At 40.7% G+C, this 21,445-nt stretch overlaps 1 protein-coding gene across 13 annotated transcripts in view; it reads right to left on the minus strand.

Annotated features, from left to right (window-relative positions):
• TCF12 (transcription factor 12) overlaps positions 1 to 21,445 on the minus strand; it is a 692,950-nt gene that overhangs the window by 42,075 nt on the left and 629,430 nt on the right. For 9 of the 13 annotated variants that reach the window (XM_085644109.1, XM_085644104.1, XM_085644111.1 and 6 more), the window contains 4 exons: positions 19,241 to 19,346; positions 13,201 to 13,340; positions 12,964 to 13,108; positions 9,306 to 9,376 (listed from right to left, as the gene is read on the minus strand). In XM_085644109.1, coding sequence (XP_085500235.1) covers positions 9,306 to 9,376; positions 12,964 to 13,108; positions 13,201 to 13,340; positions 19,241 to 19,346 — 462 coding nt within the window. The remainder of the gene's footprint in view (positions 1 to 9,305; positions 9,377 to 12,963; positions 13,109 to 13,200; positions 13,341 to 19,240; positions 19,347 to 21,445) is intronic. The other 4 variants (XM_085644112.1, XM_085644106.1, XM_085644108.1 and 1 more) reach the window with 1 other exon arrangement.

Genomic DNA, 21,445 nt, shown 5'->3' on the forward strand with positions numbered 1-21,445 from the left:
GTATAATAAAACGCGTTCAGTATTAGGAGAGCCTAGAAAACATCCATGTTACCACATGTAAAGTGAGAAGAGAAAGGTGAGCTGTCAAAATTCCAGCAGTAATCTTACTGTACATAAGGAGAGAAACTGGGCATTGGGATGTGTACAGATTACTATTTATTTTATTTTTTTAATGATCGAGAAATTAGAAAATTATATTACAATATATATTAGATTTGTCCAGTATCGCTGCGTCTGCATTACAGCTTTCATGAACGTAGTAAGGGTGCTAGAAACATCTTAAACAACTTACAAAACTAAAACAGGATTCCATCATCCCAAGAATCCTTTCCATTCCTCATCTGCCTAGTGACCTTCTGTACCTCTCCTGCAGAGACCAAGCTCTGAAAATTCGACAAATCAAAATCTGAACTAACACACTTAATACCTCAGAAATAATTTGGTAGCAAACTCGAATATATTGGATTGTTTTAGAGTGCTGATGCCCAGCCCATGTTTCCTCCCTGGAAGGCTGTACACTGATCCTGCTGCTCTGTTCTTTGGTCTTAAGAACCAGAATTCATCCGGCATTCTGGATACATTTGTATGGCTTACTTGAAAATGCCAGTAATTTACATGGATATTCCGAAGGATGTGAATAGTACATATACATGTATTAGTATATCTTATTAGCAGCTGCTGTATCAGAATTGTCAAGTGCATCTATTCCATATTAACTTCTTCATTGTTCTAAAGAAAATAAGATGTTTCTCCTTTATCTTTTGATTCTGCCTGATACAGTATAGCATGCACAGACATTAAACAAATAATTTAAGCGAGTCTGAAATAAAGTTTACATTAGTATTTCCATAAAGGAACGTAATGAAAGACTCTAGATTAGGGTTAAGAAAGTGAGAATTAAGGCCATTTTTCTATAAAGCATCTGGTATCAGTGACAGAAATCAAACATTAAGATGACTTTTTCTAGGATTAGCTACTGGACATTATTTGTAATGGCTATGCTGACCAAATATTCAACTATGACATCACATTAATATACACCCAACAGGATATGTGAAATGAGTAATCAGCAGCTATGTAGCAATAATATAACAACATTTATGTTTGTAAAACTAATTTTAAAAAAATATACAAACAATGGGTGTTTTTTTACATTGTCAAAACAAAAGTAAAAAGAAAACGTATGACAGGTTTCAATCTGGGATTCTACTTGTATTAAATATACAGATCAATTTAAAAAAGGTAATTTCTAGACAAACTATCTGAAGTACCACGTATGTATTCTGTATATTCTAGGACACGTGAAAACCAATTGCATATGACAAAAAACCTGTGTGCACTATGAAATCGCAACCAATAACAAAAATTAATTCTTTCTTTTAAATTTTGGTATGATATTTTACTGACCATCATTAAATAATCAATTTCACAAAATCATAGCACATGTAATACAAGTGCTGAATTTTTGCCAACTTCTGTTTATTAAAACATCTGCTAGCCAAAAAGTCATGATCATATTTCAATTTAAATAAAAAAATGTCTCCACGTGTACTTTGAAACTTACTCAAACCATAAAAGTTCCACAAATGTAAGGGCTAAATCAGTCCTGTTAGGACAAAATGTCATCATTATGTTGGCATGATGTGTTCGAAGGCAATGGCATTTTAAAAATGTTTTATAGATGTAAGCCTATTGGCCAATACAATTTGAAATCTTCCCCAAAATGCCTACTTTTTCGTAAAAGTACTAAAAAACATCCTATTTCTTCTGTGAACAAGGCCATTGTTAAAACAAGCATTGACATAGCCAATAGGTCTCGCTGTTGGGAGCTTATACGTATTTAGTCATGCAGCACAATATCCTTGGTGCAACAACATTAACTGTTGCATGGTTAAACACTTATAAGGCCCCTAAGGCAAGACCTATTGGCTATGCCAATGCTTGTGTTTTTTTTTATAGGACAATCAGTGCTATCAGGCTCCGGCTGCCACTTAGAGGTAGAGAGAGAGGGGTAGAGAGAGAGAGAGAGGGGCAGAGAGAGAGAGAGAGAGAGGTAGAGAGAGAGAGAGAGAGAGAGAGAGAGAGAGGGGTTGGGAGAGAGAGAGAGGGGTTGGGAGAGAGAGGGGTAGAGAGAGAGAGAGAGAGGTGTGGAGAGAGAGGGAGAGAGAGCGCGGTAGAGAGAGAGGTGTAGAGAGAGGTGTAGAGAGAGAGGTGTAGAGAGAGAGGTGTAGAGAGAGAGGTGGAGAGAGAAAGGTGGAGAGAGAAAGGTGGAGAGAGAAAGGTGGAGAGAGAAAGGTGGAGAGAGAAAGGTGGAGAGAGAAAGGTGGAGAGAGAAAGGTGAAGAGAGAAAGAGAGAAAGGTGTAGAGAGGTGTATAGAGAGAAGTGTAGAGAGTTAGAGGGAGAGAGTTAGAGAGCACGGTAGAGAGAGTTAGAGAGAGCGCGGTAGAGAGAGTGAGAGGTAGAGGAAGAGAGGTAGAGGGGTAGAGAAAGGTAGAGAGAGTGGAGGTAGAGAGAGAGGGTGGAGGTAGAGAGAGAGGGTGGAGGTAGAGAGAGAGAGAGAGAGGAGGTAGAGAGAGAGAGAGGAGGTAGAGAGAGAGAGAGAGAGAGAGAGAGGTGTGGAGAGAGAGGGAGAGAGAGCGCGGTAGAGAGAGAGGTGTAGAGAGAGAGGTGTAGAGAGAGAGGTGTAGAGAGAAAGGTGGAGAGAGAAAGGTGAAGAGAGAAAGAGAGAAAGGTGTAGAGAGGTGTATAGAGAGAAGTGTAGAGAGTGAGAGGTAGAGGAAGAGAGGTAGAGGGGTAGAGAAAGGTAGAGAGGGTGGAGGTAGAGAGAGAGAGAGAGAGGAGGTAGAGAGAGAGAGGGTGGAGGTAGAGAGAGAGAGAGAGAGGTGTAGAGAGAGAGGTGTAGAGAGAAAGGTGGAGAGAGAAAGGTGAAGAGAGAAAGAGAGAAAGGTGTAGAGAGGTGTATAGAGAGAAGTGTAGAGAGTGAGAGGTAGAGGAAGAGAGGTAGAGAGGTAGAGAAAGGTAGAGAGAGAGAGAGAGGGTGGAGGTAGAGGTAGAGAGAGAGGGTGGAGGTAGAGGTAGAGAGAGAGGGTGGAGGTAGAGGTAGAGAGAGAGGGTGGAGGTAGAGGTAGAGAGAGAGGGTGGAGGTAGAGGTAGAGAGAGAGGGTGGAGGTAGAGGTAGAGAGAGAGGGTGGAGGTAGAGGTAGAGAGAGAGAGTGGAGGTAGAGAGAGAGGGTGGAGGTAGAGGTAGAGAGAGAGAGAGAGAGAGAGGAGGTAGAGAGAGAGAGAGAGAGAGAGGAGGTAGAGAGAGAGAGAGAGAGAGGAGGTAGAGAGAGAGAGAGAGAGAGGAGGTAGAGAGAGAGAGAGAGAGAGAGAGGTAGAGAGAGAGAGAGAGAGAGGAGAGAGAGAGAGAGAGAGAGAGAGAGAGAGAGAGAGAGAGAGAGAGAGAGAGAGAGAGAGAGAGAGAGAGAGAGGAGAGAGAGAGAGAGAGAGAGAGAGAGAGAGAGAGAGAGAGAGAAAACACGTGTGTACAGGTCCAGGAAATTGCGTAGGGTCTCACCCAGAGGTAGGAAGTACACAAAAATTAAGGGTGCCAGGGGTGAGCCACCCAGGTAGTTGCTCGGAGGATCCACTAAGGGCTAGTGGATTCTACAAGTAAAGAAGCACCATGTGAGATTCACTGCATGTAGAAATCGCTTCACAAAAAGTAAGTCCACTAATGATTGAGGAAGTCAAATCAATATGCGTTAATTATGGGACATAAAGAAAGAAGAATTAAAATTCACCATATCAAGCTCAATGCACGTAAATATGGGCCACCGTGAAGGAGGAAAAGCCAAATGAGCATCAAGAATGTGCCATTATGTAGAGAATAGGCTCACTGTAAGTAGCGCAACAAAATTCTATTAGCCATGCAACAGTTTACTGTTTCGCAGTTGCCAAAAGTCCGCCTGTCTGCTTCCACTCCCCGGGCTGGTTTGTTCTTCGGTCACGCCCACGGCACAGCCTCCCGCAAGACACCACTAACACTTAAACTGCCCTAATTAAGGCCCTGCAGGCAAGAGGAGTGGTACGGGTATTGAAAAGTGAAACTAAGATAAGAAAGAAAGGGGTGGACAAAAAGGAAGCCTGTTAAAGGGGAGCGGAGAGCAGAGATGAGGGGGAGAAGAAAGGGAAGGGTGGAGAAAGAAATGCGGCCGGAGAAGAGTTAAAGCAGGGTGGAGTTGGATAGGAGGATCGGAGAAGAGACGCCTCTCGGAGCCCACCTTGCTGATTCACGGTCAAGCATCATCTCAGCTCTAAGACGCCATAGAAGAAATGTTTATATTTTTAAAGTGTTACATACTGCAAAGCAGCTGCATTTTAATTCCGGAATGAAATTAAAGTCAGCAGATGCGCACCTAAAACCAAACTTCGGGTGGGAAAGGGGGGCGAGTGGAAGGGGCATTGGGATACTCTTTCGAAAAATGTGGGCACAGGCATCTTTAGATCCTAAAAAGATTTACCCGTGGGCACTCCCTTTACTGTTCTGAACTGGAACAATACACAGCCTGGAGGGTCATTTTCCGGGAAACAGTGCATTTTAAAATGCACTGAGCCATTTGGTCCTGGAATAGAAGACTTAACAACTTGCTGTTTAAGTATATTTCTGTAGTTCATTATTTTGCGTAAACCATTTCGCAGCACATAGCACAATTATATAAGTTGCAAAATGGATTATCGGTACAGGAGACAACTCTTGCAGCTGGGTGGGATTGAGCCTTGAAGAAGTAAACAAGTGGGAGGGGTGGGGGAGTGCACGCGCACACACACAAGAGACAACTCTTGCAGCTAGGCGGGCTTGAGCCTTGAAGAAGTAAACAAGTGGGAGATGTTGGGGGGGGGGGGGGGGGGGGAGTGCACGCGCGCGCTAAGCAGCAGCTGTTTGCTCTTTTTCAAAGCACACACTCGTGCTTGTGACGCGCCGCTGCGCACTCCCGCAAACTGTATGCCGCCACAAGCACGGGTATGTGCTTGGAAAAAGAGCTGTACGACGGCTACCGGTCTCCTATGCAGCGCATACGTGCAGCGTAGGCGAGACCTAAACACACACACTTCTGATTGCATGCCATGCAAAGGATGTTACCCTTCTCAATCATACACATTGGGAATGACCAAATTCGCTCAAACCATCTGAACTAATCCTAAACCCACTCTGCACAGAGGACAATAACCATCTACAGTCTGCCCGGCAGGGTCCCGGTCTAAAACGTGAGGAAAAACTAGAACAAAATTAACAACAAATATGTGTATGTAAAAAAAAAAAGTTTGTTTCTTTTGAGTTTATGGTTCGATATGATTGCATGAACCGAAAAATAAATAAATATATATATATTCCCTCAGAAAGCCATATCGGGGCTCTTTGGACACCAAACTATAAAGGAGAGTGACAGATGGCAATATTAGGCGACAAGTCAAAGTTTACATTTTATGCATTTTTAACACTATATGCTAAACAGTTGTATGCTTTTTCTTAGGTTATAAATCATAATGACAGTTCCTACAGTTTAAGCTTTTGAAACTATTGCAGTTACCGCAAAAACAGCAGCCAAACACAATATATATTATAAAAATATTCTGAATTAATTCATTTGAAATAAACTGTGTGGGTGTGTTATATATATATATATATATATATATATATACACACACGAACACTTTTGAAGAAACAACGCTGGTTTGAAAAGCATGGCTTCGCTAAAAATGTAGCTTCAACCAATGGAAAGCCTCAAAATATTAAACACAGGAGAAGGTCCATTAATACAATTTTCAGATTCCACAAAATAGGTTTACAAGTTATGCAAATATATATTTTCCCTAAATGGTAATATTTGTGACAGTTTTTCTTTCACTAGTCTTTTGCCTGCCACTCGGGCCTCAATGCGAGGCCATCTCCTCACAGTCCCTAGCCATCTTGCTTGGAAGCCAGTGACACGGACAACGAAAAACAATAGAGGGCATTTGTGAAGCTAGAGTCAAGCCACAAGTGACACAAAGTCGAAGCTCATTGTGCATGCCGGCCATGGTGCCCGCGCTGGTAAATGGCCAGCGACAAATACGCGGGATGCCTTCTGCCGGCCTTAAACGACAACACGACTCATTTTGCAGCCACAAAACCGCCTCCCATCAGTCACGGTCCATTCCAGCCCGCAGCATCTCAATATGCCGGAGGCCCCTGAAAAGGGCCGCAGACAAAAACTGCTCAATGGACGTCCCGGGGAGGGAAATCTCAGGGCAATTTTTTAAACACTGCAGTGTACATTTCAGCCCAGCTTTGTGATGCTAATTTTATTGAGTCTCGAAGCAACAAAGAAACTTAATTCATGAATTCTTTTTTTAAAGTCAACTTGGCAGCATTTTCCCTTTTATTATAATTGTTTTTGTTATGTGGGCGACTCGCCTTTTAACTATGCAGATGAGTGGCGAAAGCTAGCCGCACTTTACCGAGCCCCAGATGAAAACGCACGGGAGCAGAGGCTGGCAATAACCAGGGAAGTTAAATAGTCCTCCGCGTTTGATCTCTAAATTAAATATCAAGTCCTTTGTTTTGGCACTGGGAGGCTAAACGAGGCAGATGTTTTTCACTCCATATACCCTCTGCGGCACAAGCCAAACGTGTTGCTGTCTGGCAAATGTTCAAGGAAACGCAACACAAGCGGCACCGACGCCGGCCCCGGCCCGCTCGATCCGCAGTTGTTCATTTTCCAAAACCAACGCTTAATCCACGGGGGCTTTGGGAACTTCGTGTAAACACTTCCCAGCACAATTCTTGTCCTTGCCTATCCTGAGATTAAGCCCATAATAATGCGGCCGTAAACCTAAAACAAAAGAACCTTTACTTGAGTATTATCTGGCCTTACATGTCCAATCAGACACGATTTGGGGGGCGTTTTTTTAATACTTGCCGAGCAAATATCGCGCACAAGATGTCCGCCAGTCAACACGATTTCACAGCAAATATTTATTACCAATGCAAGCTTACGAGTGTGTTTCAATATAGATACTGATTAGGCGTATAGCACCTATTTACATGGTTTATCTATATATAGATATGTCTATACATGTGTGTGTGTGTGTATGTGTATATATATGTATATATATATATATATATATCCATCTATATAACTATCGCTCTCTGCGTGTAAATATATATATACACACACACACACACACACATTCTTTGCTGAGACTACATATATACACACACACACACACACACACACACACACACACACACACACACACACACCAGTAAATACAATTTCAAAAGTTTGAGCTAGTTTCCCCATCACTTATGGCTCCTAAATGCATATTCCAGATTTCAGACTCCCATTCCGCTTGCAGAGCGAGCGTGACCGAGCTTTGGGTGTCGCCAAGGCAGATGGATGGAGCATGGACCCGGGTTGAGCAGACTACGACATGCGCGGAAGGAGCAGATGGAATGCATCACCATCAGCAATGGCAGAAATGATTTATGGAATGACCTCGCTCCTGCCAAGCAAATGACATGGGATGACGGAACTGAATTACCATGACAACCAAGGCCCACCCACCAAAGCGAACGAGCAAACCCCGCTTATCTTGCCCTCCTCCAATTATAGAATACATAGATTTAAGAGCGCTTTTTTGAGGGGGGGGACAATGAGCAAACATTCTCATTAATGCTTTCAAAGTCCTGGGTTTCAATAATGGTCACCAATCGCACAGAGACCCAAGATACAACCGATGTGTGCATGCAAGGAAGGACCCACGTGGTTGAGGCAGGAAGGTAAATCTATATTGTCATAGCTCTGTTTGGGCAACGCACAGGTATTTCTGTGCATAAATACTAAATGAAGCCCTACTACTTTTCAGAGCAAATGTGGGGGAAATGAGTTTAGGCACGCCATCAAACAAGCAAAGAATGGTCATAGCTGGCAGCAGTCTCAATGCGTGTGGCAATTTGCACAAGCTCCCACAATGAGAATCTTACATTCAAGCATGTAAGGCTGATTTATACAAAAAACAGTCTTAAATCCTTAGAATTTAAAATCTGGTTTCTATGCTCACCAACATGTTACTTCCTTTGACTTCTTTTATGGTCTCTTCTCTACATTAGCAGTTTTAAAAGCAATTATTCCTGTCAAAGTTTAGTGGAAATTATGTTGTGCCTAGAGTTTATTAAATTGGAGGTGGTACAGAAAACTACCTTATTAAAAGGCACTACTCTACTCCTGACCAACAAGGTCCGGGCCCTGAGAATCCTCATACTCCCGGCTCTGATGAAAACATTTATAGCTGCTTAAATGCAGACTCCACAATACCATTTGTGAACGTCCATTTATTTCTAGCCTCTTGTAGGAAGGTCCATGAATACAATGTGAAGGCTTTTGTATTGTTAATATTGTATGACTTCTAATAACAGTTTTGTAAACGGCGTCAAAATACTCAGTGTAATAAAAAAATCAGAGGTTTTATGATTTTTGCAGATGTCTATAAATAATTAATTGATGGTGGTCAACGCAAAACATGGTAAATTCTCCATAACATGGCAATGCTGAATCAACGTTTTGTGAGTCATAAGCATATTTTTATTTCAGGACATACTATGAAATATGGATAATTTGCAACTCCCACCTTTTTCTACACTGCACACACCCCACTGAATCCCTGCAGCAATCTCCCTATTCAAGCACAATTTTCTGTATGGTCACAGCAGGCCCTCCTTTCACGATACTGCACTTATCCCTTGACCCAGCCACCTCCACCTCCAGATTTCATTTGAGATGTACCCACACTCATCCACAGTTTTACAATACAGCAACTACAAGAGTCTCAAATAAAAGCAAAACTCTTCACTGGACTGAAAGTGTTCATTTATACAGGAACTTCTACTTGCCTATTACCTCTTTAAAAGTAGGTTTACTTTGATTTATATTCTATGTGCTTCTTGATTGATACATGTACTTTCGTTTTATGTGTAGTAGTTGTCAATGTTTTGTCATTTTTGAGGGAATATAGGGCTCTCACAATCTTGTTTGCAATACAATCGACAACAGAAGTGTACTGTTAAGTCAACCCGGTAAATGTATACCACACTGTGGTAACTTTATGCATCAAGCACTATCTAGTTGTTACTATTTGTATGTGCAACACTTGGAGATGCAGACCATGTCGTGGGGCAGGAGACATGATAATCTGAGATACTATTCATTGCCATTGAAAAAGAAACAACAGAAGCAAGCTTAAAGGTAACATGAACATTCACACCAACCATGTTGACACTTACAGAAGCCAGAGCTTTCCCAAGCGCATCGCCGGTTTGAGAGCCCCCAGCATTGTTCCCTCTGGCTGCTGCACCTTGTGTTTGAAAAAGGAAGACCATGGTAAATTTCTGGCTACAAATAAGCAGGTACTTTACATAAATGAAATTAAGTTCTTGCACCAAAGCATACTTTACATAAAAAGATACTTGTTGCTATTAGGCTTGAATGCAAAGCATTTGAACTCTACATCTTTGCAGTTATTGTGCGCATTTCCATCCATTTGTACGGTCAGAATTTGTTCCCACTTATGGCTTCTCCTCTGCCGTGATTTGTGACAAATATGATGACAGGGCTCACTGTGCATAACTATCTGAATGGACAACCTCTTAGTGAAGTGCTGATAACGCACCCTTAGGCACTAACCCACACGGGGGGATTTCCACCCAAGCAGTGCTTGGGTGTTGAAGACGGTGCTAACAGTTCTAGTGATGTGGGGAAGAGCAGTGAAAAAAGAGGAAGTGAGGAAGAAGGAGTGTGATGGTGAGTGCCAAACTGGTAGAATGTGATTAAGTGAGGAGTCACATGGGTAAAGAGAGACATTCTTCAACATTTGAGAGACAACATTTAGAAGTAGCAATTTAGAGAAAGGGAAATGGGTAAGTGCTTAGGGGTCTCCTATAAGATCTGTATGTCTGCAAAACACCGTGTAGGAGAGCTTGGACACTGCTGCAATATAAAGCTGCTTATCTGGTTACAAGAGCACTTTTGAAACAAGCTCACAAAAGGTAAATATGACACACAAAAGTGTGAGCCTTTTAATAGTACTGAATCAATCGAAGGTATCTTCAGTAGAAAACCACTTCAAGCTAATGTTTTACTTACTTGCTGTTTTCATATGAAAATGGGTCATGGATGGGATCTATTTAAGAATCTAATGGCATAGAGTGGGCCAATATCCTTCTCAAGGCATGCGGTCTTCAAATGTCTGCATCAAAGAGCATGTTTAAATGGAAGATTACCACCTTTCTGGTTCCAAATTGACTAAAAGTTGAAGCTGCAGGGTCAAGCAAACCTCTATGGAGAACAATTTCAAAGAGGGACTTTTACCCTTAACAAATTAACCCAGAGTAGCATTTAAATGCATTTTCAAGACTCACATGGCCTATTTTCACACAGAGCTTATTAAAAAAGTTTTATGGAGATTTCAAAGCCTGAAATATGAATCGCTATGAAAAAAACAGATACATTTTGGGCTAGACGTCATTTGAATGAACTTAGTAACATTCCCTGAAAGCATCTGGCAACTTCCATTACCAATCAAATAAGATTTTTAACACAACTTTAAAATAGGTTTCCTGTATTTGTTTGATCCCGTATATTAATCAATTTTGGAAGCCTGCAAGTCCTGGGATCCAGCTCATCATTTTACTAGCGCCTTTAAGTTGAACTAATCTCGGTTTAATGTTGGTTAACTCTAGGCTGTAGTTTGCCCACAACTGCTGACTGAACTGTAGGGCAGACTTTCTTCTGTTAATCCTGAGAGTGAGAAAGATGCAAGAATTGATAATGCGAACACAAGTAAAGGACTCTAAAGAGTCCTCCTTTAACCAGAAGTTCCTACCACCAGGATATAAGAAAGATTCTTATTAAGGACTCCCCATCTCCCCCTCCACAAACATAAATAAATAAATAAAAATACCAGGCCAATGTACCTGTTGGGTTCACGAAAATAAAAGCAGCAATGGAATATACATTACGATTTAAATTAATTTTTAAATGTAATATGTTAATTAGCACCCTAATTTAACATCCAAGACTTTAGTCTACTCATTGTATCGAGTAAGAAATATACGGTTTTATAAACGGTTATGAAAAAGAATAAGCTATTCAAGACAGACTGGTACTAGAAAGTTCAAGGACTGCGTCTTGGTCCAGGGTTTGCAGATCAAGCAGTATTTAAAGTCCATCAAATCTTATTTCATGTTTCTTTATTTCACTTCGCTTTAATTAAAACATCGACAAATTCATTTTAATGGAACTACATGGTCTATAAAACTAAGGCAGCAAATTAAAAAGTAAATGTATAATGTCAGTTCTACATTTCCTTCCAGATAACTCGTGTCTTTTCAAAAGCACTGTAATTGGTAGGTACATTGAACCGTCTTATTGCTAAATCGAGCCCCGCAAACCCCTCATCTATTTCTGAACGCTTTGAATTCTAAGTAACTCCTGCTCAGGTAATGCTTCACGGAAAACCTAATAAATGTAATGCCCCATTTACAAGATGAATTATGTAACGCAGAGGCCTTATCTAGCAACTATGCGATTCTCCAGTCAAAAAAATGTTATTATGCAGGCAGCTGTAATTGATAACCGGAGCTTGGATTTTTATGTATCAATAATTGCACCAACTTTATACTACATTTTGTGCAAACTGTACATTTTAGGCAGGAATGTCAATACTTAACTGAAAATAAAACCTTAACACGATTATGGGTCACAATGTGCAATCTATGTTTTATGTCAAGCACCTGCTTTTAATATACAATAATGCAGCACGTCTTCCAAACTTGCACAGAAACATAAATGTTAACCCATGAGCCGTACAACAGATAGTGGCAGGACATTTCTCCTGTTCAGCATACAATAATATCAAATGGGTTCATCCCTGAATTGCAAAGGTTTCTGTTATTTATCAGAAGTTTTTAGCTCAATAATGTTTAAAATAAGAATCTAGAGTTCAAATCAGTCACATCTTCATTAAAATTTGCCATCCTGTGGAAAGTACAAAAGTTTGATTACAAAAGAAATTGTGTGGGAGGGAGAAGTATCGAGCAGGGAGAGAAAAAGGGAGCAGAGGAGTGAGAGTAAGAGGGGGAAAGAAAGTAAGAAATAATGTAGTTGTAGCGCGAGAGAAATGCCGCCCCATTTACGGTACTTTTTGCTTGTATCATTCCAGAAATGAGCCATAATAATAAAAACAAAGAAGTCTTTTGATAAATTCTGTCAAACACAGCAGCTTAGCAGCACTTAAAATCCCTGTTTTCCCCCCAATATAATGAAGGTTTTCTTTGGCTTTATTTCCTCAGACCAAGATTTAGCCCCATTTCAAAAGAAAAACTGCATTTTACAACATCATACTTTCTTAAGTCAACTGGATATGTGAAGCATTTCAACACTAGTGCATACGGATTTAAACAATCTACTCTCATATGAATGTCTATGCATACAGGCTGTAGCCACAATACGAAGTCAGAGTGTACCATGTACACTCGCAACCCCAGATGACGTCACAAACTCAGATCCCCAGTTCAGCACAAGTATCTGAAGTAGCTAGCTAAATGGGATTTGGTTTACTGCTTACCAAACTGTTACATTTTGGTTACTTTTCTTGTAGCTGTACTATAGTAATTGTTACAGTAGTCTAATTTAAGAGTTATTAACATGGTGCAAAACAGCTTTCAGCAAGACACAGCATGGTAAGCGAAGGAACCTCTTAAGCTAAAGCGGTGGAGTGTAACCTATAGCTCCCATTTTCTCAGATGTACTGCATAGTTCCAAGCATTAAACAAGACATGTTTTGGTTCAATCTCTATCAGCAAAGCTGTTAAGAAAAAGGAGGTTCCAAGGTACTAATTGCTGCTTTACGTATATAGCTGTGAATGCGCCGACTAGACTCACCTAAGAGATTGTCTGTTCCACTGATAGGAGGAGTGTGTGAAGATGCAACATATGGTGGATTACTGGAGCTTCCTCGATGGAAGCTGGACATAGGTGGAAGACTGGCATTTACCTCCGTTGGCGACACTGCATGTGGTGGGTAGTTCTAAAAATAATCCGAAAAAGACGGAGTGGACTTTAGAATTAATGGGCTAACGCATTTTAAAAAGAAAAACACTATTTCGTGGCAAATCTTACCAAGCGCTCGTGCGTGTGTAGACTGCCATAACTGCTGGACTGGGGCATGTGGGAAGAGGAGCTGCCAAGCATTCCACCGTACCCCGGTTGGCTCATTCCATTAGACGAGCTCCAGAGGTCGGAAGAGTTGTGGGTGCCATCTAGAAGAAACATAAAACGTCAAGAAAAACATGCTAAAAATATTCAATGCTGAAATGTAAAGGACTAATGCTCACACCTGATGTGCAATACACCATGAACTACTTATTCTAAATAAACTTGCCGTTATTATTATAACAGTCCATATAAACCCACAAAAAATAATGACAAAGTTCAAGAAAAATTAAGTTCTAATACATTAAAATCTTTTTTCTTAAATACAGTAGAAACCCAGTAGACTTTAATGTGAAGATTTATTCAAAAGCACTTGCCATCTTTGTAGTACAATAAAAAGTTATGTTGAATTGCTTGAATGTCAGCCACTGGCAATTAATCTGGGACGCAAACCAGTCTGTCGTGTTTTTCTGCCCACCATACCACCTCACACAGGAATGAGCTATATGTACAACAGTCTTCGTCCTGCTCTCATAGGAACAGCCCAAACTGAAGTGCCAGACCACGTCCCCTCTGTACAGGAAAATAAGCCCATAACATTTAAGGGCTAATGGGGAAGCTTGAGTCATGTGGCATAGTGTGGATATGAGCCATGACAGAGGAAAACAAAAAATGATGGATTGCGCGAATTTATCTTGGCCACTGGTAATAACTCTGTACCACAGTCCAGTCCATCGATTTTTGCCCAACAAGCCATCTCAGAGAGGACCAGCCATTTACAAATCAGCCTTGGTCATGCTCCAATAAAGAAGTTTTCTGACTGAAATGCCAGGCTCTCTGGTGTTTGATGCAATAGAGGCCCTATGCACACTACAGGTGTGTCCAGGCTTGGATCCCGTGCTCATTGTTCCATTTAAGCTATACCGCACAGACCAAGTCTGAGCAGGTCGAACCCAGTCTGGGGTTGCTTGTATTCCCATCTGAGGGGATTTGGTCTGGCAGTTCAGACTGAACTGTTCCTGTTAGAGTAGGACCAAGGCTGATTGGCAGATCTCAGTATAGGATGACACAGTGGGTGGAAACAAAGGTTTGGAATGCTGCCTTAAGGGACCACCAGTGTGAGATTAATTCAAGCATTCCTTCCATCACTCTCTATGTTGCAGTCGACGCCCCAAGTCCGATGGGTATACCCAGATGTGGGCCTCGTGCTCACTGTGCCACAGGACTCCAGCTAAACATCACTGATGAAGCCTAAGTAGGACAAACCCGGATTTGCATGGGGCAGGATTGTGTCTATAGTGTCAAAGTTGGCAAAAAACAATGGTTTTGAAAACAGCCCTCAGCAACCACCAGTGACTGATATTTATTCAAGCATTCTTCCCATCACTTTGTTGCTTAAGGTTCTAAAATAAGCAGCGCAGCAGGGCATAATGATAGAAAATGAACCAATTAATTCTAGGTTTCCTTCTTACAACAGCATTTTTTCACGATGGAATACCTGCATTCATGTAACTTAAGTATTAACCCAAATCAGGATAAAATAAGGCATCTCCATAATACAGGGCTAGAGGTTCATGTTATCTATCTGCATTTACACAATCAAGGGGTGTTTATGCTTGATATAATCCTTATCCCTGTTGTAGGAAAGTAAATTAGCTTCATTATCCATATGTTTTTACTTGGTCGAAAGATAATTTTGTTCTCCTTTTTGATAATCAGAGTCTGGTTTAACATGTTGACTACTTTTGGTTTAATTAAACAGTTTATCTAATAACTACATTATAAATAAAATCCATATCAAAATTCATTAAAAAAAAAAAAGGATTAGCTTGTCTCAAGCCTCAGGATAGCCGACTTTCACCCTGGCACAAGTCCATGAAACAGAGCTGCTATTAACCCTTACATCTGAGTTGGTAATTGAAACAAACATTTTTACACTCATTTCACACAGGATCTGTAGTGAGTTTAACTACAATTCCAGCAGTAACACTTCAACACGTATAGGCGAAGGCATCTCAAAAGCGTGTCTAATTAGTTTCCTGTCATGTGGTTAAGAAGTTACAATATCTTCCAGTAAAAGCCATGCCCCTCCCCCAATAGGCTATGGTCTGAAAAACATTTCTGTGTATATGCTCTCTGCACTAGAACAACATAATGATCGACAAACAGAACAGATAAAACGGCAAAGATCATTCACGGCCAACATACACACATTGACTTCTGCATGATGAAGTCCAAAACAAATGCGATGATCAATACAGTTTACTCTTTTTTTTTTTTTTTACAAGCCTACTTCTCCAGCACATTTAAGTCAACCATAGCGCATATTTTTGATGATGACACTAGAAGGGATATACAAGCCAGTAGGCAGCGAGATCATCTAGGTTTCCTTTTCAGACAATGTATTTGATGAGAGCCATTCCAGCTTTTGGGTATGTGAGCCATTGTCCTTATACAATTCAGGGCTGGACATAACAATGGGCACGATTTATAAACTATGATGCACAATTTAGGCTTTAGCACTCTACTGATTTTTCCAATTATAGATTTAGTGAATTTGTCCCCCTTATTAATTATAGGGTTGGTATCTGGATAAATGCACTTTGCCACATTGGAAGAGTTGGTGTACAATTTGTCAACATAAGCAATACAATCTACCGTAGAAAATCTAGCCGTAATAGTTCACGTTAACTGCCAACGCCATCTTCTAAAAACGTAACTTTTAATTGAATGGGATTGTGCATTCTCCTCCAGGCCTTCACCATGTATCAACTTTTCTTTATTCTATTTAATAACTTACACTCCATAAAAAAAATTCTATACGTCAAGTTATCACATGCACCTTTGCCATCTATAACATGCCTTTGCAAACAAATTCATAACATACTATGGTGCATTTAACAACTTTTTAAAAACACATTTTCACTCTAGAACATACATCATTCTCACAGCTGTCAGTTAAAACATTGTTTCGACGGATAAGGTGGTTTCAATAAATGTTGATAATGTTATTCTTATAAGCCTTGCAGACTAGCGCAGCTGTAAACTAAAGCTCTCTTTAAAAGGAATTGGACAATTAAGGTATTCTTATTAGACCCCTTGGTTAACTGGTTTAACTGGAATGGACCAGTTTGAACCAAGAATGGTTTGAGCAACATTCCTTTATGGTGCAGTGACAAACCCTTTTGTGGTATCTTCATACCAAGGTTGCCAATATTATATACTCTGGTCAAAAAGTTTTTTCATCTGCATAAGTAATGTTCATACAACCCTCCCTCAAAGTTGAGAGATTGTTCTACGTTAGAGACAGTTTTGAGTGCAGCGTATTTTATTTTGGGGTTGAAGATTGAATTCTGCGAAATGTCAAAGCAAATAGTGTTCAATAATCATTAAGACTTTCTAGAACTGAAGCATCGCTAGGAGTAAGTGGCAAGGAAAGCTGAGCACATCTGTTGCATTTAAAAACACTTGAGAGTGATTAGAATATTCAAATTGAATGCATTGCTTGTGTATATGACTGGTGCAGGACTGCATCTGAACGCTAAGGAAAAGTGTTATGAATACCCGAGCAATATCCCTATAACGTTGATCTGAGAAAGCAGGGATTTACCTTCTTTTCATTGCAGTGAAGTTCACTGATGTAAACATGTCAGTGATGCACATTTGAAATATGTAGCAACATTGCAATCAAATGTAAATAAGGAATTGTCTTCATTCGAAACAAATAATGAAACAGATCAGTAATCCAAAGAAAAACTTTAATTTATCACTAGTCGTGCCAGTGAGTTTTAGGGTTTAAACAAATACAATGCAGCTGTAAAAAAGGATCTTTGCATTGCTTCATGATGAATGAGTTCAGATCTAGAGGGCACGTTACAGGCTGTGAAGCTAAGAGGTCGAAGTTTTAAATGGTCCATTTGAGTGAAGTGGGCAAATGACTGTCTCCCTGAAACCTAATTTCCCATATGTTCCAAAACTTGAAAATATTCAGAAAAGTGAAACTTTCATTATTAAAAACAAAATAGATTAAATAATGGAATGTACATTTAATGGCAGACGAATACATGGATTCTTTAATGGAGCAAGTGTGACCTTGATCAAATATTTATGTTTACAGTGAAAGGAAAAGTCACAACTCGCAATCTTCCTCGGAACAATCTTTATTATAACTAATTCATGCTTTAGTGTGTATTGAGAGTTCTTAAATCAAATTATACGTACACTGACTGCACTGCGCAATATTTTAACTATACGCAATCAGAGATATATTCTGCCTAGTTTCGTAGCAGCGAGGCAAAGTGTAGCTGATTTAGATTACATTCCAATTGTGAAAATAAGTCACCTTACAGTGGACTCAATTTTTTTAATCAAGGACAGCCGTTTCTCCCACTCAAACCATATAGCGTTTAACAATCTGGGATGAAAGAATTACCCAACAGGAGAGGAAAGAGAGCCAGCTTTAGACACATCTAGGTAAAGGCAATTAGGTCCCAGCAAAATGATCTGTATTTGATAGCTGCATTCCCTTCCACCCATCCCCTTCTATCAATCACAGCCCACAGCTTAACAGTCCATGCCGTCATAACATTGATGATTAGACAACGCAAGGATTTCACCATGGATCTAAATAACAACTAAGACAAAAGGCTGAAATCGGGGACAGTGTCATTATTGTGGGAGTGAATCAGCGTGGGATGGTCAACAGTTCTGAACTGCACCTAAGGATATAACTGAAGTAACGGATGGAGACAACAACCATATAAAGTTTTATGGACAGCATTGCAACAAACCCAACAAAGTTGGGTGGATGTATGTGGAGGAAGAAACATCACTGGGTGGTAGAGTGTGTGTGGACCTAGGTAAGAATATCAAATTAATTTCTCCTAAACTAACAATTAGCTGTGATAGAGAAACAGTAGCATATGTCTAAAGGAGGATCATGCTAGGGAGACCATGAGTTCCAACACTTTCCTCATCTTTGTTTTAAACTATGGCCCAACAAAAAAAATCCAAATATGGTGTGAAAAGATCTGTCTTAAGAAGAGAAACAGTTGATTGAGATTTTCAACTTCATATAACTCGGTTTCATTTTGGAAAATGCTCAGTTTCTTGGTGCCCAAAAGCTTGTTATCTCCACAACGGATTAGTAATGATGGGTCAAGTTCTTTTTTAATTGCGATCTTTATTTTAGTGTCTTGTTTCTATGCAATGTTTAATCTAAACAAAACAGTTCAATGCTGAATAAGATCTGGAGGTGTATGTTTACAGGACTGGGTGGGTGACACCTCACTCTTTTCCCCATAAACTCAGACCGCACCCACACACTTCTACAACAGCAATCAAACTGAAGGAAATCTGCGAATGAGCCACCCCCACACGCGATATGGCAATAGATGTAAATTGTCATAATGCTATTTTTAGGAGCTGCATTACACTGCAGCAGTTAACATTCCCACGGTAAAATCTGCTTGCTGCTAGAATTCTATAATTAAATTACTTGCCAATTTAGATACTCCCTAAATCAAAACTAAGTTAATTGAATATGAAGTAATTGGAGCCCTCTATTACATTCCTCTGCAGCCTACATAACTTGTGCCGTTCCGAACTGCTTGCACGGTATGAAAAGCTAGAACAAAAAAGTCCATATAATATTACTAACAGCAATCTGATCAGCTACGCCCAGGTCAGTTTCAGGACAGTTTTAATTACTTGGGTGTTTCATTTACAAGTACTTGCATAGAACATAAAAGTAAATTCTTTCTACCTGGCCTATCAGGTAGTCAAACCCCTCTAGTTTCAGCTTCCAACTGCCACAATAGAAATCCTGCTTCAAAGACACACATTCTCCATAACTATTTGACACACAATGAGAATTCTGATAGAATACTTTATTCTCTCTGAAGCGTCATGGCAGTACTGGGAAATGTCTTGGCGACTTCGCGGATATAGCCATCGTTTATAGAACTATGCCAGCACTGCTTGATGGTGTGCATACATTGGTACTCACCTTGCATAAAGAACGTACTTGCAAACATACTGCTGGGAGGTTTGGGAGAAGAGTAGCTCGGAGATTCTCTGTTGAAATCATCTGAATTTGGAGACGGTGCATACACCTAAAAAGAAAGGAGAACCATAAAATCACACGTTGATGACATTTTAATGCACCTTATATTAGTCTGCGTTTAAGAGAATTATGCAACAATAATGTAGACTATGAAGCTAAGGTTCCATGAACAAAATACTCCATTTTGGTAGAAGTACAACACTGCGTTTTCACTTCCAGCGCGCCAGTGCAAGGATTTGGGGAATAAGGCCCCTTTTGAACAGGTACACATTTGACACATCTAGAGGAAACCTAGCCATCTGGCTGGTGCGGCCTACTGCGCCTTTAAGTAGCTTTACTCACACAAAGAAACATCACCCATTGCAGGTTTTTGATTAACGGCGACCGCCGAATTCATATTTTGCATAATTGCATGCCACTGAAAAACCGAGCCTATTTTAGCAGCAAGGGTAACATGGGCAATGAGCAAGACAACCACGTGCACAAGTTTTAGCTAAACTCAACTGATAAACGTATTATTTTTGACATTGTTTTATGGTGATACATTTGATTATGCGAAAGCTAAAATGAACAGCAGCAGACCGGGAATCCTGTTTACAACAACTTATCTTGCATAGGCACCTAGTGCGAGGACATTTCAGTGCGAGGACATTTCAATCAGTGCATACAGTTATATACAGAATTTGGGACCACAGAGCTCACTCTGCATCGAGGCCGGTGATGTAAATAAAGAAGTAGGTCACAACGGTGGCCGAGCGCGGCCCACAACAGAAACCTCAACAAAAATAGTACGCGATGCCACACAATACTCCGAAGTGATCCAGATTGGCCTTGTAACCCCTCGGTGACCCGCGAGAGCAGAGTGTAAGGCAGGGGCAATGCACAGCGGGGGGCGAAACAAACACTCAGGCCCACAACAGCTGCTGGCTTTGAGAAACAACAATTGTGTGAGCAAGACAGCCTCCCAGCCCCAGTGACGGGCGGCAGGGAGGGGCTTGACTGGAAAACAGTGGCCCTTATTATGCAACTGGTTGGCGTTATGTGGGGGAAAGGATGGGAGGGTAACAACCCAAAAATGTGTCAGTGACCGAAACCGCCTCACTACACCAAAATCCCAAATGTCAATAAAGGTGCGCAAACAAGACTGCTGGGTGCAGCCAACCATCGACCACCTAAAACATGACTGGTCGAGGGAAACAGGCAGATGATTGGGTACAACATTAATCAAACAAATAGTGAAGGGGCCAGTTCATCACATCAAGTGCATTTGCAAATTTTCGTTTTAAACACGGTTGTCTGCGTCAGGGTACCTATGAAGCCCTTGCTCCCAAGTTCAACCACTGGAATAAATCTAAAGACACAGACACACACAGACACACACAGACACTCTCTCTCTCTCTCTTCTGGAGACCAAGCAGTGTAAACAGTCTGCCAAGTTACCAGATGTTTCCAAGTTACCAGAATTTTCCAACTGGCGGTAACCATTTACAGCCCTAGTAAAAAAAAAAAAAAAAACACTACTCTTTAATCTAGACTTTAGGGAAATCCTAGCTTTTGATCTGAAAATCTTGGTAATTTAGCTTTGCTTAAATGCACACTTTGCTTCCATATTCACCCTGACTAGTCTGAAGAAAACATTTCACCAATATTAAAGACCGAAAGGTAAACCAGGTCACTGCATCACTGTAGTACTCGCCAAAGACTAAGCGTACCTCATCAATGCCACGACATAAACAAGGTACTGCAAAAGGAAATGCAACTGAGATGCTACTGCAGTAATGAGAGCATATGTAAGAGAGCTTGTCTCTTCACTATGGGAAGCCCTCGATTAAACAATGCAGCATCCCAAGAGCCACCATCTCAAGCTTCTAGGATTAGCCCGGTTTGTGATGCATCATCGGAGAGTAGGTACAAGTCTGCAAAGAACTGTGCCAAGGTATTGAAATGAATCCCATCTTCCACAAAGCACTAGCTGCACTGCTGACCAGCACAATTTAGCTCTTCTTTCCAGGTCTGCATGATCTGCCCTCTTTCCATAAGTCGGCTTTGAACACCGACCATGTACTTTGTCATCAGATGCCACATTCGTTGTTCTTCATGGTGATTAGACATTTTGCTCGAACTTAGTTTCAATCTTAAGTTGGATCA

The sequence above is a fragment of the Triturus cristatus genome, chromosome 3_1 (genome assembly GCF_964204655.1).
Source record: "Triturus cristatus chromosome 3_1, aTriCri1.1, whole genome shotgun sequence".
In the NCBI taxonomy this organism is placed as follows: Eukaryota; Metazoa; Chordata; class Amphibia; order Caudata; family Salamandridae; genus Triturus; species Triturus cristatus.